Consider the following 16,970-nt stretch of genomic DNA (forward strand, 5'->3'; position numbering starts at 1 on the left):
TTACCTGTAAGTGGTCCATTCTCTTTTCTGCTTGGTCTAGGTTTTGCAATTACTTTGTTCATTATTTGCAAGATCTCTTTCTTTGCAACTATGGAAAAATGAATAACATTTTAGTTTAAATACACAACATATACAATGTAATTTTTTCATTAAAAAAACTGCTGGTGTTCTGCTTTTCTTTTTAAATATGACTAATCAAGCAAATCCTTTCCAGCATTTCATCACCACAAGGGTTTAAGACACTTTAAATCAGCTGTTATATTAAGTTAAAAACAATATTATTTCCAGTCTAGAACTTTATAAGACCAAATGTTTTGTCTAGTTTTCTGTACTATTTCCAGTGCATCATGGAAGCCCTCTACATTTCCACTGGTAGAGAATATTTATGAGAGCCAGTTTTGTCCAGTAGTTAAGGCAATGGACTAGAAAGCAGAAATGGTGAGTTCAAGTCCTCTTTAGCCGTGAAAGCCAGCTGGGTGACTATGGGCCAGTCTTTCTCTCAGTTTAACCCACCTCACAGGGTTGTTGTTGTGAGGAAAATAGGAAGAATGTGTGTTGGATATGTACACTGCCTTGAGTTATTTGTACAAATAATAAAGGTGGGACATGAATAAAATAAATAAGTATTTCTAAGAATTTAAGTAAGCATGGAGAAAGAGTAATTTGTAATAAAGGTGGGACATAAATAAAATAAAATAGAATAAAATAAGATTTTAAGTAAGTATGGAGAAAAAAGAGTAACTTATTCCATTTCTTTTAATATTTTAAGCTTTTGTTGCAATCTTTTTTTATTATGGACCTATTAAGTTTTTGGGCTAGTTCTTGGAATAAAAATTCAGTCACATTTGGCTGTATAGAACTAGTCACTTAAGACAATGACAGTATTTTCTGAAGTAAAATCAAATACATTTCCTTGGTATTCTTCTTCTTTAGGAATAAAATAAAAAGCATGCTAAATGCATAGTCCATTGCCGACATAGAAACAATGATGAACACAGAACTTTGCTAATTTTTATGTTGAAAAGCAAAGAAATTTAAAGGGGCCTATATTTTTTAATATTTTAACAGGTATATTATTTGGTTTAAAACTTTTAACTGATCAATGGGACTGTGATTAAAAAATCTTTGGAAATATTTTGTTTTGAGTAAACTCAGATTAGTTCCATCTCTCTTACCATTCTGGAAGTCCCCAAGATCTACCGTATTTTTCGGAGTATAAGACACACTTTCCCCCTCCCTAAAAGGGGGTGAAAATTTAGGTGTGTCTTAGACACAGAATGTAGTCCTGCCGACCCACTGGCCCCCATCCTTTGGTCTCTGCCTCGCACCAGTTACCTCCTTGCAAGCAAACAGCAAGAAAAAACAGCTCCTTTCAGCTTCAGCACAGCCTAATTAGCACAAGTTGATTGGATCGGCCTCCTGAGTCTCAGCTGATTTGCTCTCAGTGTTTTGGGCAGGGCTCTGCTGCTTGCTGCAAAGAGGTAAACTGCTGGAGCAGATTTTTTTTTTCCTTGTGCTAATCAAGCTATGCTGAAAACGAAAATGAAAGTAAAGCAGGCTGTTTGCTGCAACGAGGCAAAATTGCTCAGAGGCAGAGGCAGATTTCTTTTTCTTCTTTTCCTCACCAAAAAAGGTGAGGTGCATCTTATACTCCGGAAAATACGGTAGTTCTGCCACTAGGCCTGGGGGAGATCTCATGGAACTGGAGATGTTCTTAAAGGCCTCCATTCATGATTGATCTTTTATTCTCCCCTTGTGGTTTGTATATTTCCAAATTTTTCAGTTTTTAATTTTTAATGATTAGTTTTTTAATTTTTATGAGTTTTTGTTGTTTTATTCTACTGAATGCCAATCAAAATATGAGCCTGGTCAGAGATCGTTTTTACAGATTTACAACTTATCCTTTTATTGATATGAAAAATGTAGAGAAAAAAGAAGTCAAGAATTGTGGTTGTCCTTCTCACCTGTAGCTTGTTGAATAGCTTCCATTACTATTTTTAAGGGTATTCCTGGTATCTTGATATCAGCCTAGTAATGGACAAATAAAAAATATAGTTTAACATCAGCTAATATCAATGGAACTCTTTTCTAGCAAATTGGGGGGTGGGATAGATTAAGATGATTAGAGCGGATACCTGTAAGGCAGTGATTCCTTTATTTGTCCCAGCCATCTTGAAGTCCATATCACCATTATAATCCTCTATTCCCTGTAAAAGAGCATTTGAAATAATCAACAAGTTTGCAATAGTTCTATTAACAATCCAATCATAAGTGTCAACACAGATTCTGCTGTGATACTTCCTTCAGAATTGCTGCTAAATTCTACACTTATATTGATATAATGGATGTCCCTAAACTATCTATCATGTCCTTGGAAAATAAAGTCAACCAAAGTTACTCTAAATAGTTAAATACACTGATGCCAGAAGCTTAAGCAATAAACCAATAAATGATTTACAGCATAACAAAGATCCGCTTTAAAATACTAAAATTCCCAAGATTTCAAATAAGTTGTATAAACTTTTTATGTTACAAGATGTTATAATTAATATGAGTTTTGTCTCAGCGGAATGGGAAATTACATAGACTACAGACTATAGGGTCAACATGAATATAAGTAGCCTCTAATTTACAGCCATTCATTTAGTGATTATTCAAAGTTATACGACTGCAATGAAAAAAGTGAGAAATGACCAGTTTTTACACATTTGACCATTGCAGCATCCCCATAGCCATGTAATCAAAATTTGGGCACTTGGCAACTGGCATGTATTTATGACAGTTGCACTGTCCCAGGGTCATCTGATCACCATTTGTAACCTTCCCAGCCAGCTTCCGACATGCAAAGTCAATGGGGGAAGCCAGATTTGCTTAATGACGGAATGATTCACTTAACAATTGCAGTGATTCACTTAAATGTGCAAGGAAAATTATAAATTGGGGTAAAACTGACTTAACAACTGTGTTGCTCAAATTGTGTTCGTATGTCAAGAACTAATGGTATATATAATACTCGTATCAGGCAGATACTTAATTCAACAGTGAGTTTGTATAAATGCAAGAAAAGATATATGGCTGACAAACAAAAGAATTGAGTAATCTCCAGTCCACTAGTGTTAATATTTAACATTAAATTTTCATAATGATTGTATAACATTTAAAGTACTTCACACAGATTATATTTTAAAATACATATTTTTAAAAAGTATTACGGACCCAATTGGCACATTGGACCATATTGGTTGGAAACATGCAGAAGAGGCTTTCATCCTGCAGTGGATAGACAATGGCTAAAATGATATCTTAAAATGTGTATGGGTGGCCAATCCTTTTAATAGATAAGTAGGATATATGAGGAAAGTAGTGAGTTTCCTAAAACCGCATATCACTCATTAGATCAAAAGGTATTCTCCTAATTCAAAGCTCTGCCTCTCATCATGTTATTATGAATTTATTTGCCAGTAATATATAATGGTTATGGATTTCATTTTTTTAATGTTTGTGAAAAAATAATAATTTTGTAATAATTTAATATAAATTTTATAGATTGAAGATATCTCAAGACTGAGAAATAAACTTAAAGATACTCACCAGAATGTCTGTTAATAGGCAATAATTTTCATTGTCTCCAATTTTTTCAGGATTTGGCTTGGTAATCAAACCAATAGCAACACCTGCTACAGGAGATGATATGGGAACTCCTGGCAGAGGAAAAAAAAAGCCCCAAAATCATGCTGCTGAATGAAACTAAATAGGCTTTGGAATCCAGCCTCTGCTCAGTTCAAGAGATATTGCTCACATATCTCCACTGTGAAGGCAAATATATGTCCCAGGATAATGTTGCAGGATCCAATCTAGATTGGTCACTGGAACCAGAGATTTTGTCCTTCGAGCTTTCAGACTCGTGCTGGAGACAGTGTGTGTGCTGTTCTGTGTGGTATTTCTAGTGCCTGTTGTATATACCCAGACTGGATCCTTGCAAGAGATATTTCTTCCTAGCCTCAATGTGAACATATTCAAAGAAGAGGACTATCAGTTTTCTAGGTAATTTGTTTTATTGACAAATTCCTGTATCATTGGGGGAAAACTGCCCAACTTTAAAATAAAATCTTTTTTCCCCAAGCTTGCATTCCTCCAAGTTGTAGTGAATGGGGAAAAGCCTCCTCCCAAACATTGACACAAAAGCGTTAAAAGTAAAACCAAAATGTAATTGGCCAGTCTACGTAGTGGACAGAAATAAACAAACCTAGAAAAATCAAACTGAGAAGAACCAATCAGAAGAAAAAAACTCCTGTCATGTAAGTTTTTCCAAAAAGGATAGGGCAACTCAATTTTGTCTTTTGTACCTGTATCTGGCACTGGCTTAAAAACCAAATACATCACAATTGTGATTAGAGTTCAGGAATTAGAAAGTTATCTAACCTACAAAACTAGGTGAAATGAATATCTATTTTTATTTCAGAGACTGATATGAACAGCTGTGATTCTTTTATGTGTTTGCTTCTCTGTGTAGAAACAAGCAAGGGAATCCTCTTCCAAATTAATGTCCAATTCTCCTTTTTAAACATTTCATTTGTTCTTTTTTAACTCCATTTACAGTAATGTGAAAAATAAAATCCTGATTTTTTTGACTTTTTCAATGTATTTCAACATACAGTTATTTGACCTTAATTTCAACAATATTTCAACAACCATTCTACTGTCTGAAAGACCCCCTAGGAGATTTCAAACTGTGAATTTATTTAGACCATCTATCAGGGAGGTGGAACAAGGAGAAAACTTTTGCTGTCCAGAAAAAAATACTAGGGTAAAACTAAAGTTTTCTCCTGAAACCTAGGCAAAGACCAGAGCTTCTGAAACAATGTGTTCTGGATAAACAAGGCAAAGATAGTTATTTGGTCAAAGTACCAGAACACATATTTGGTGAAAATCAAAGATAGCATTTCACCAGAGGATCCTGATACAAACTGTAATACATAGTAGTGGAAATGTTTTGATTTGGGACTGCTTTGCTATATCAGGAGCTGGGCAGCTTACCATTATAGAATCCTTATGAATTATCCATTGATGATGTTATCTAGTTTGGGTAATGAAATGTCTGCATGAAAACAACCAAGATCAGACAGCACCAAGGACTCCTGAATTATTCATTGTACTGGAGGGTGCTTGAGGATAATGTAAAATCTACAAACCTATATCTTTATATATTGTTTGAATTACAATAAATTATTGTTATGTCTACATATTTTAAAAAAAGAAAAAAAAACTTTTCAGGGGTGAAACTTATTATTTTACATAGCTATATTTCCTCAATCTTGGCATATATTTTCCTGCTCAGTTAAACTACTCAGAGAATGTAAGTAATTTGGTACCTTCTTTCTCCCCAGTAAAATAATGCAGAGATTTTTTTTCCTCCAAAACAAAGTAGATCAGAATAACATACCTACTAGATTTTCCTAGGGAGTGTGAAGCATATAGAAATTGGAGATGGGGAAGATTTAGGGACTCCTGCTTAATGAGATCAAAAGGACCAACCTGCTACATTCCAGGTATTTACAGTATGTGCAATCATACCTCATTATACATATCCTGCAATCTAGAACAGCGGTCCCCAACCTTTACAGCTTGACAGGGGTTGCCGGGGGGAACTGGCTCCGTGCCGGCCTGTCGCTTGTATTAGTTTTGCTGTGCGCATGCACGTGTCCACCAGCCCACCGCTTGCATGGCTCAGAACTGAACTGGGCCAAGGCCTGGTAGTGGGCTGTGGCTCGGGGACTCCTGGTCTAGCATTATACAAGTCATGAATCATCTGTGTGACAACTTTTCAAATATTTCACTTATTCTCTCATTAGGGCCAAACCTTCCTAAATTCTTAAATTTCTTCATAGGAATCACACTGTTTGAGTTGGGCAGTCTTATAAATCTAGTAAATAAATAAATAAATATTCCTACTCACTCCTTTTAATATCCTTTTTCTTAATTTGTCCTGCAAACAGTTTGTATTACCCAGAATTGGACCCAAGAGCAAAAGTTAGATCTGACCTTTATGCTATTTGAAACCAGTATTTCTAATTTTACTATTTTCCTAGCATTGTATTGCATAAATCAATTCAAAATATGAAATTCATACACTTTAGGGAAAACATACCTGCATCCATCAAGGCTAGACTCCCACCACAAACAGAAGCCATTGAAGATGACCCTGTGGACAGAAATTATAAGATATCCCTTAATGCATTGTCAATTAACACTATCTTTCTAACATATAATTACAAATGAGCTGCTTTCCCAGTGACAGCCAGTTTGATGTAGCGGTTAAGGAATTCTATCAAACCCAGAGACCACCAAGTTCTAGTTCCTCCTTAGGTACAAAGCCAGCTGGGTGATCTTGGGTCAGTTAGTCTTTCTCAGCGCTTGGAAGCAGGCAATGGCAAACCACTATTGAAATTTTGCCAAGAAAGATGTAGGAAATAATCCAGGAGGTCACCAGGAGTCAAAACTGACTTGAAGGCAACTTTCCTCCTCCAAATGTTTCCCAGTAATATGAAGAAAATTCATAACTGTCCATCAACTTTTGATTTCTATCTCTTAGATGTAGATTCTTCAGTCATTCTAGATACAAGTTAACAAAGTAGTAATCCCAAACCTTGATGCATTTCAGAAATTTAAAAAAAAAGCTTGGAATAGGAGTTGAGGTATAAGAGTTTTAAACATTCATAAACTCTATTTTTACCAAAACCACAATGCAATTTTCTACTAGAGGTAAAAAAAGGCTACAAATCCCTTCTCCCAAATCCTAGAGATTAAAGCAAATTATATAAAAAAGCAAATACCATTTGATTCTAATACTTCTGAAGTAACTCTTATTGTGAAAGGGAATTTACTTGGAATCACCGATTTCAAAGCCTTCTCTGCAAGTGCACCTACAGGTAAAAATAATGTCATGAATACAAAGAATACTTAACTTCAATATAAACAATGAGTTGCCTAAGGGTTTACTTACCATGACCAAGTTCTCTCCTATTTGTACCTGAAACTCTGCCAATCTCATTAGTTGCATATGGAGGGAACTACAAAGAGAAGGAAGACACTTTAAAAGTCAGTATTTATGTTAAGATACAGAGCCAGAAATTCACACCACATGCATACTTCAGAATTTAGAAATTATTTGCACATTTTAAGTGGTTCATTTATTCTCAGTTCTGAAGAAAAATATTGGCTCTCACAGTCCACTGGAATTAGACTAGATGTTTATATCATAATAGTTAAACTGCATCTAACATCTACTGCTTGAAATAACTATAATAAATACATATATGCATCTATTTGCCATCCTCCATAAATCTGTGCAATATATCCACATATAAACAAACACACACACACACACACTGCAGATGCTGTTTATGAACAACCTGAGGGGTATTTCATAAAAGACCTTTAGTAAGTGATCATGTGAAGTAATTGCTTTTCAGTGGCACAAAATATTCTCATTTACAGACAAGAAAGGGTATAGCAACTTCTAAATGGTCATATACAGATAGTCCTCAATTTACGGCCACAATTAAGCCCATTTCTGTTGCTAAATGAGACATTTGTTAAGTGAGTTGCCCCATTTTATGACCTTACTTGCCACAGTGGTTAAGTGAATCACTGTATTTAAGTTAATAACACAGTTGTTAAGTGAAACCGGCTTTGCTTGCCAGAAGATTGCAGAAGGGGATCACATATCTCTAGAACACTGCAACTGTCATAGATACGAGTCAGTTGCCAAGCATCTGAATTTTGACCACATGACCATGGGGATGCTGCAATGGTCATGTGAACAATGGTCATAAGTCACTTGTTCCAGTGCTGTTGTAACTTTGAATGGTCATTAAACTAACTGTTGTAAGTTGAGGACTACCTTTATCTGACTCTGTACTGACTCTGACTTGATGCTTTTAATTGCTGTTGCCCAAATCTAATCTACTTCTCTCAAAACCTCTCAATGAATTCACAATTTAGCCCAATATGATATTTATGGCTTAACATTAGATGGAAACCCAAGTAATGTAACTTGTTTAAGTGGGAACCCAGACAATGTTGTTTAAGTGGGAACCCTAGAGGTAGTGGTCACTTGCAGTGTATATTAATTATTTTTCTTCCTAAAAATACTCAAAGCAGAGTAATATATTAAAATCTCATTAAAAAGGCACAAAAGTATCACGATACTTCTAGCAAATGCAAGTATTAAAAGTGCACAACAAATACAACAGCCAGAGCATTATTATTACAATACAGCTGGTCTTTCCACAGAAAACTCTGGAGTTCCCTTCAGATCTGAATAAACTTATGACACAGAGGAATTTTCCTTTTAGAAAAGCAATGTGGAATCAGCCCTAAGCTCAAGTACTGAAGTTTATTGAAGTTTATTGATTAGGCATCCTTAAAAATAATAAAATTCAAGTGAAACAAAGAAAAATATCATACCTCATAATGAAGCATAAAGTTTTTTTCTTTTATTCCACTAAAATAGAAATAAAAAGTTATATAGATCTTAATGAGCTGTATATGATTTAATCAATCCATTAACATTTAAATAAAACTACTTTGTTCTCTTTCACAAACCAACCAACCAACCATGAAACTCAGGATTTAGGGCACGAGAAACCTCATTTTCCAAGCAACTTTCCCAAGCCATAAATTTCTGCAGAATCCTTGTAACTTTCAGAAGCAATTTACATTTTGAAGTAAGTTTAGCTTATAGTAATGTATAATAAATACATTATTATGGAGCCCTTTTCCTGATTAGACCAACCTCTTTTCCGAACTCAGAAAACTAATCTGATGAACCAGTATGAAGTTATATTTTTAAAACTCAATCTCCCTAAACCTGCTGTATCTTTTATAGGAAATTGTCTGAAGAAGTGATTTTACACTCTGTGTACACTATGTGCCCATCCACGTATGCACATATTGATTACAGAAATGTGTCTGCATTGATATTTTAGTCATCTTTTTGTAAGATAGTGAACAATGTTCTGAGCACTCTCACAAGGAGCTTGTCTGTTCACAAAAATGACTGGCATAACCCATCACGGAAAATTAATTTATAAAAAAATGTGAAATTGTCCATCATTTTCCCTTCTAGAATGCTGGTTTCTAATCCAACATTTTCTCTGTAAGAAAACTTACAAAGAAAGCACTGGGCTGCAATGAATCCACTTTTATTTTACAGCAATGCACCGGAAGCTTATATTATGCTTAGAAGCATTCTTATAAATACAATTATTCTAGGGGATGACATTTTGGTTGCAACTTTTCATTAAAAAAAAAACATTGTTAGAAGGGATATTGAAGCTTGTAGGAACAAAGATGTTGGAGACATATATGTATTCAAGTACCATAAACCATTGTCCTACAGTAAGCCAAAATTCTTAGTTTATAAACTAAGACAATGGCACTGACAAAAGTGACAACTGGTTCTGACACTTAAAAGTGTTGCAGCATCCCCACAGTAACATGACAAAAATTTGGGCGCTTGGCAACTGACATGTATTTATGATGGCTGCAACATACCAGGTCACCTTTTGCGACTTTCCCAGATGGCTTCTGACAAGCAAAGTCAATGGGGATGTTTAATGACTGCATGATTCACTTAATTGCAGTGATTCATTTAACAACCATGGCAAAAAGATAATAAGATTGAGCACAACTCACTTAACAACCACTTTGCTTATCAATAGAAATTCTGGTTCCAATTATGATCCTTTGCCAAGAACTATCTGTATTATGAATTAACATGATGTGAAAAGTTGCTTCCCATGATTTATAAACAATGTAATTTAGGGGTCCCCAATCTACTGGTCCGCGGCCTATTCGCAACAGCCCCACTAGCATGAGGGTCACAAGCGCTCAGGGCCTCACCTGCGTGAGTATCACGGCAACTTGTGCCCTCACTTGCGCAAGCATCGTGGGCACTTATGGCCCCAGTCATGCAAGCGTCATGGGCACTCAGTGCCCCACTCGTGGTTAAGTAAGGACTATCTGTATAAGCAATGTTATAATCAAATGATCCAGCAAAGAGCAAAAACTGGCAGTGTAAAGAAGGTAGAAGGAAAATATACAATGGGACATACCTGGCTACTGTAGTGATAAGATCAGATTTAATACTTGATTCTAATGAATCAAATGTAACCGTACAGAGGACCTAAAAATTAGCCAAAAAAGAAATGATATTATAAAACCATTTCTCTTTATGGAAATTAAATTAAATTACTATAAAATAAAAATGATAGTAACATAAAATGTCAGAAACTCAGTGAAATTATGTTTGCCTTCATTTCAAATGTTTCTGAGCTGTACTTGTTTAATATTATACTACAAATATAAACACTGAATATTCAAAATTTTAATCAAATATATGCACAAATAACTGAACTTATTTTTCAGAAGGAAAAAATATATGAAAATATTTACTCTTTTTACCAGTTTTAAGATCAAGAAATCTCATCACACATACTATTCATCTATAAGAACCTTTTCATTCATTGACATGCATATCTCATACATGCAATTTTAACAGCAATGCAAAACAAAACAATGCCCTCTAATTTCTTATGCACAAAGAAAGTTAGGGATAATTTTAGAATAGCAGTCAACTTATTTCAAAATTTTGTAGTAGCTTAAAATCATAAATTTGGTTTTAATTGTATACTAACAATATACCACTATTTGCAGTGTAAGATTTTTTCCTTCTTAAGACACAGACTCATGCATTCATCTTCCCGAGTCCCTGAGCATGCAGGTTTTTTTTTCCAAATGATGATAAAGCTTTAAATCTTGAACTTGTTCATATACAACTTGAGTTTTGCTGCTGATTATATCCCCCTTTAAATGCTTTTACCAGGATATCAGCCAAGCCAACAAACAGAAATAAATATAGTAATTCTTTAGAAATGGAACATTTAAGAAATGTTTAAATTTATAATATTCAAAAACAACAGAAGTGAATACCTGTGTTTGTCCCCTTTGAAATAAAGCTGAACCATGCAAAGTTTTAAACAAGTCCACTTCACAACTGATATTTCTAAGTGTATTGAAATCTCTACCATCACATCTAGAAAAATAAAGTTAAAAAGAAATATTTTTTATTTCCAAAGCCTTATTTCACGAACTTAAATACAGAATGCATCCTTTGATTTAAATCCAAGAGCCGTGTTACCTATTAGAGCTGATAGAGTAGAGGAGTACATTTATTACAACACATCCTGTTTCTACTATTCAACTGATGTGTGACATACTGGAGTAATATTCAAATATAGGTCCAATTAAAATAGTTTGTCAACAGCTTAGACCAAATCAATCGACATACATTTTTTAAGTTTTTAATCCACTATAACTTTCTAGAACACATTTTTTTTCTGGTTCATCATGCACATGTTCTCCTGTTAGGGATTCTATTCTTATTGGCTCATGTACAAAGCATGAGATATTTCAAAATCACATTTTGCCTTCTATTAGCATTGAAAATAACTCCACTTAATGACAATCAATTCCACATTTACCTTCGGTATTCATTCATGATAAGATTTCTAAAGATTTCCTTGGAAACAACATTAAATGATTCCGTGATTTCATAAGAATCAGCCCCTGGAAACTTTTCTGGAGGTTAACATAGAAGAAAAATTATTTTCTGATTTAGTGAACAGCATCCATTTTAGCAACAAAATAATTAGCATGGTTTTATATCTTTTTCTTTCAGCAGATTCAAAGAGAACAGCTGAGCAGAAATGAAAGCAACCAAATAGGAAGGAAAAAATATGGTACATGTGTGTGTGTGTGTGTATGTATGTATGTATGTATGTATGTATGTATGTATGTATGTATGTATATATATATATATATATATATATATGTAGGTCTTTGGTTATTCGGGTCTTCTCCCATGTAAAATTGGAAGTGTCTTGGCGACGTTTCGACGAAGTCTCATTCGTCATCTTCAGGCTGGTGGTCTTCCAGGAAGCCGAGAACACCAGCCTGAAGATGACGAATGAGACTTCGTCGAAATGTCGCCAAGACACTTCCAATTTTACGTGGGAGAAGACCCGAATAACCAAAGACCTACATACAAACACCCGCGAAAACCTGAGAAAACAAATACACACACACACACACACACACACACACACACACTGTATAAATATATATATTTAAATGTATACATATATATTCTATTTTTCTTATAAACAACCATCTTAGTGAAACTCAAATCTGTAGTTCTGTGGACATTTTACATGGATGTTGATGATAAACAAACATGTGTGTGTGTATTGTACAAAGAAAAAAAGTCCAGGCATAACAAAAAATAGAATATTCATCTTCTTTCTCACATACTAGGTTTTTTTTTTTTTTTTTTTTTTTTTACATCCAAGGAATAAGAACATTCAATCAGGCTAAACCCTGTAGTCTGAAGTACTACATTGCTCAGACATTAGTTTATCACCTTAGTAAAATCTGGGTTAGATTTAGGTTACTGACATGTCTGTGAAAAAGAACCTGTGCCTTTTTTTTGCCTATTAGACATAGATCTGTACAGAAAAAGTCTATCCAAAATATACTTCATAATATGCATGTACATAACAATTATTAGGGTATCTGACCTTTTAGCTGTTCTTCTGTTTCAAGCCTGATTTTGTTGATAGCTTCATCTCTTGAAATCTAGAATGCAAAATGACTATGTATTTATTAAGTTTATCTTCTACCTTTCATCAATAGTGATCAAGATGGAAAAATACAAAATCGAATCCAAACACAATATCCTATTTATTAAAATAAGAATATATAATTAAGAAAAAAATCCACTAGTTCAAAATCATATTAGAACCTTAAATGTCTTGCTGAATGATAATACGGAGGCAGAAAACACTACTTCATTTGCAAGCAATTCTAAAGCCTGCAGCAGATATGAAAAAATGCTTTCACATTCTCACTAGAGGAATGTCTAAGAGTGGCAGGGAATTTCTCATGTACAAGAAAACTATGTTCAGGATAAAAAAAAAAATTACATACAAATTGTATAGCTTACGGTACTTTAAACCTATTGCAGATGGACTAGCAGTTTCCAATCTTTGATGTGGACCAGAGTATTATCATTGCAAGCTTTTGAATCAAGAGTCAGTAACCTGATAACTGCAATTATTATTATGTATCTAACAATACTACTGGACACCAAAAATAAATTGGAAGTTATAAAAAAATGGCTAAATCCATGGATTTTACACTCTCCTGAGATTTGGGGTATTTTAAAATAATGTGGGAGATTTATTTTTAATTTTATTTATTAAATTTATATGGTACATAGACTGTACATGGATAACCTGGAACATCTTTGCAGACAACAGTGGTCCATGGGCTGTGGCCTAGAACCCACTGACATTTATAGCTGAGCCGTGGTGGCACAGTGGTTAGAGTGCAGTACTGCAGGCTACTTCTGCTGATCACCGGCTGCCACAGTTTGGCAGATCGAATCTCACCAGGCTCAAGGTTGACTCAGCCTTCCATCCTTCCGAGGTGGGTAAAATGAAGACCCAGATTGTTGCAGGCAATATGCTGACTCTGTAAACCACTTAGGGCAGTAAAGCACTGTGAAGCGGTATATAAGTCTAAGTGCTATTGCTATGGCTATAGCTGGGAGTGGACCTGTTTCATAAGAAGCAAGGTGAACTGAAACTTTATGCATTTTATATTCATTCATTCATTCATTCATTCATTCATTCATTCATTCATTCATTCATTCATTTATTTATTTATTTATTTATTATTTATTATATTTCTATGCCGCCTTTCTCCCATAGGACTCAAGGCGGTGTACAGTCAAGAAAAATATAGACACACAAACATCATAAAATTGCTAATTAAAATTATTACTTAGTTTGGTCAATTAAATAAAACCCAGAATTAGATAACATTTAAAAAATCATTCACATGTTCGTATGTTTAGCCCCGCCTGTTGGAACATCAGGGTCTTGAGGGCACGGCGGAAAGCATGGAGATCAGGGATATTCCGTATCTCCGGGGGCAGTTCATTCCAAAGGGTTGGAGCCCCCACAGAGAAGGCCCTCCCCCTGGGAGTCGCCAGTCGACATAATTTGACTGACGGTACCCTGAGTAGTCCCTCCCTGTGAGAACGAACTGGTTGGTGGGAGGCTATTGGTGGCAAAAGACGGTCTCGTAGGTACCTAGGTCCTAAGCCATGGAGCGCTTTAAAGGTGATAACTAACACCTTGAATCGCACCCGGAAGACCACCGGGAGCCAGTGCAGCTTGCGTAGGAGAGGTGTTACATGGGCGTAACGAGCTGCGCCCATAATCACCCGCGCGGCTACGTTCTGGACCAGTTGGAGCCTCCGGGTGCTTTTCAAGGGGAGCCCCATGTAGAGAGCATTACAGTAGTCCATACGGGAGGTAACTAGGGCATGAGTGACCCGATCCAGAAAGGGACACAACTGGCGGATCAGGCGAACCTGATAAAAGGCACCCCTGGCCACGGCCGTCAAATGATCTTCTAAAGATAGCCGTGAATCCAGGAGGACACCCAAGTTGCGGGCCCTCTCTGTGGGGAGCAAGATCTCATCCCCTATTGTCAGTGATGGTACCAGCTGACTATACCGGGACGCCAGAAGCCACAGCCACTCGGTCTTGGAGGGGTTGAGTCTGAGCTTGTTTCTCCCCATCCAGATCCGCACGGCCTCCAGGCAACGGGACATCACAGCAAGGGCATCATTGGGGTGGTCTGGGGTGGAGATGTATAGCTGTGTGTCATCAGCATACTGATGAACACTCACCCCAAAACCACGGATGATCTCGCCTAGCGGTTTTACATAAATGTTGAACAGAAGGGGTGAGAGGACTGACCCTTGCGGTACCCCACAAATAAGGTGCCTCGAGGTCGACCTCTGCCCCCCTGCCAACACAAACTGCGAACGGTCAGAGAGGAAGGAGGAGAACCACCGAAGCACGGTGCCCCCTATTCCTAACCCCTCCAGCCGGTGCAGTAAGATACCATGGTCGATGGTATCAAAAGCCGCTGAGAGATCTAATAGGACCAGGATAGAGGAGCAAGCTCTGTCCCGAGCCCTCCAGAGGTCATCCACCAATGCGACCAATGCCGTTTCTGTGCTGTATCGTGACCTGAAGCCCGACTGGAACGGATCCAGATAGACAACTTCATCCAGGTATCGGGGTAGTTGTTGCGCCACCACACTCTCAACAACCTTCGCAACAAAGCGAAGATTGGAGACTGGACGATAATTTGATAATATAGCCGGGTCCAGGGAAGGCTTCTTGAGGAGGGGCTTCACAACCGCCTCTTTCAAGGCGGCGGGAAAGACACCCTCACTCAGAGAAGCATTTATAATCCCCTGGAGCCAGCCTCGTGTAACCTCCCGGGAGGCCAGTACCAACCAGGAGGGACACGGGTCCAATAAACATGTGGCAGCGTTAAGCTTGCCCAGAATCCTGTCCACATCCTCAGGAGCCACAGAGTCAAACTCTTCCCAGATAACGCTCTCATGACCTGCCCCCGTCTCCTCCCCTGGATCTACCCAATCGGAGTCCAGGCCTTCCCGAATCTGAGCGACTTTATCATGCAGGAATTGTACAAAATCCTCAGCTCGACCCTTTAAGGGATCTTCCCGTACCCCCACCTGAAGTAGGGAGCGGGTCACCCTAAACAGCGCAGCTGGGCGGTTCTCTGCAGATGCAATAAGAGCGGAGAAGTAGCTAAACTTCACCGCTCTTATCGCCACTAGGTAGGTCTTAATATAAGATCTCACCTGTGATCGGTCAGATTCAGATCGATTTGTCCTCCGATCGCTCTCCAGGCGTCTTTTCCGACGCTTCATCTCTCTCAGCTCCTCGGAAAACCAAGGAGCTAGATGAGATCGGCATCAGGTCAGAGGTATTTGTTAATACTTTCATTTTTTTCTCATATAGATCTTAGATTTTGCTGACACATGCTGTTTTGTTAAAGAATTGCTGCCAGATGTTATACTAATTAAATTTTTACACTGCCCAACTCCCAGTGTTTTGAATCATCTTTTGCCTCTTGAAGCTAAGGTCAGTATGTTGCCCTACTGGGATGCACAAAGAAAATCTAGAAGGGATTATATGAATGCAAATACTTACTTTATCATGTGTGAAGTCTGAAAATACTGCTGTGACTTTTTCAGATGCAAGTCTTTGCAGAAGTGGAGGAGGAAGCATGGAAAAATAAGAAAACAATGTAGCAAGTTCATACTTTAATAAGTACTTCATTCATATTGTATATGTTGAATTTTCCTTCTGCTTTGAAAGAGTAAGCCCTCCAACCTAAAAAAATTTGGTTTAGTAAAGTTTGCTTTTAATTTACAAAATAAGCTGAAGCGAATATTTGAATTATTTAGCAAAGCATTCTAGATCACGTTTGCTGCTTCTATTCAAAATGAGCATTCAGTATTAAAAGTAGATTTTCTCATGTGCTTTGGTTTCAAAAAGATCCATTTGCCATTTAATAAATGTTTGGTATTACTAAGTACCTTTCTCATCATTAATCTATTTAATCAAAGGTTTCCTGTACAATAATCCAGCAAGTATCCAAACATCTACGTTTAGAGCACAATATATATATATATATATACATATATATATATTAGTATATACAAAAAGTATATACTAATAAGATCTATTATATGCATTTGAAGTCCAAAAAATAAACATTGATTTAGCAAACAAAATCTTCTCAATGTTATGTTGAACACAATTTAGATATTTAGCTTCATCCTTTGAAATTAGAAAAGAAGCCAGGTTCATTTTTAGTAAATGAACTGGTTTTGATAACAGCTTTCAGGTGCAGTATACTCTAAGCCAGGGGTCCCCAACCCCCTGGCTGTGGCCCATTACTGGGCCATGACCTGTTTGGAACTGGGCTGTGCTGACACACGGGCATATGCA

The 16,970-nt window shown here is 36.7% G+C and overlaps 1 protein-coding gene across 1 annotated transcript in view; it reads right to left on the minus strand.

The window, feature by feature from the left end:
• The window catches only part of PNPT1 (polyribonucleotide nucleotidyltransferase 1), a 34,298-nt gene that overhangs the window by 6,655 nt on the left and 10,673 nt on the right, over window positions 1-16,970 (minus strand). The window contains exons 10-22 of the mRNA XM_087888616.1: window positions 16,167-16,218; window positions 12,642-12,699; window positions 11,547-11,643; window positions 10,996-11,098; window positions 10,119-10,189; window positions 8,470-8,506; window positions 7,004-7,070; window positions 6,834-6,923; window positions 6,149-6,202; window positions 3,592-3,701; window positions 2,136-2,207; window positions 1,965-2,028; window positions 5-88 (exon numbers count right to left, since the gene is read on the minus strand). Of these exons, the coding sequence (XP_087744742.1) occupies window positions 5-88; window positions 1,965-2,028; window positions 2,136-2,207; window positions 3,592-3,701; window positions 6,149-6,202; window positions 6,834-6,923; window positions 7,004-7,070; window positions 8,470-8,506; window positions 10,119-10,189; window positions 10,996-11,098; window positions 11,547-11,643; window positions 12,642-12,699; window positions 16,167-16,218 (959 nt within the window). The remainder of the gene's footprint in view (window positions 1-4; window positions 89-1,964; window positions 2,029-2,135; window positions 2,208-3,591; window positions 3,702-6,148; window positions 6,203-6,833; window positions 6,924-7,003; window positions 7,071-8,469; window positions 8,507-10,118; window positions 10,190-10,995; window positions 11,099-11,546; window positions 11,644-12,641; window positions 12,700-16,166; window positions 16,219-16,970) is intronic.

The sequence above is a fragment of the Pantherophis guttatus genome, chromosome 1 (assembly GCF_059756535.1).
Source record: "Pantherophis guttatus breed Tessera chromosome 1, ASM5975653v1, whole genome shotgun sequence".
NCBI lineage: Eukaryota > Metazoa > Chordata > Lepidosauria > Squamata > Colubridae > Pantherophis > Pantherophis guttatus.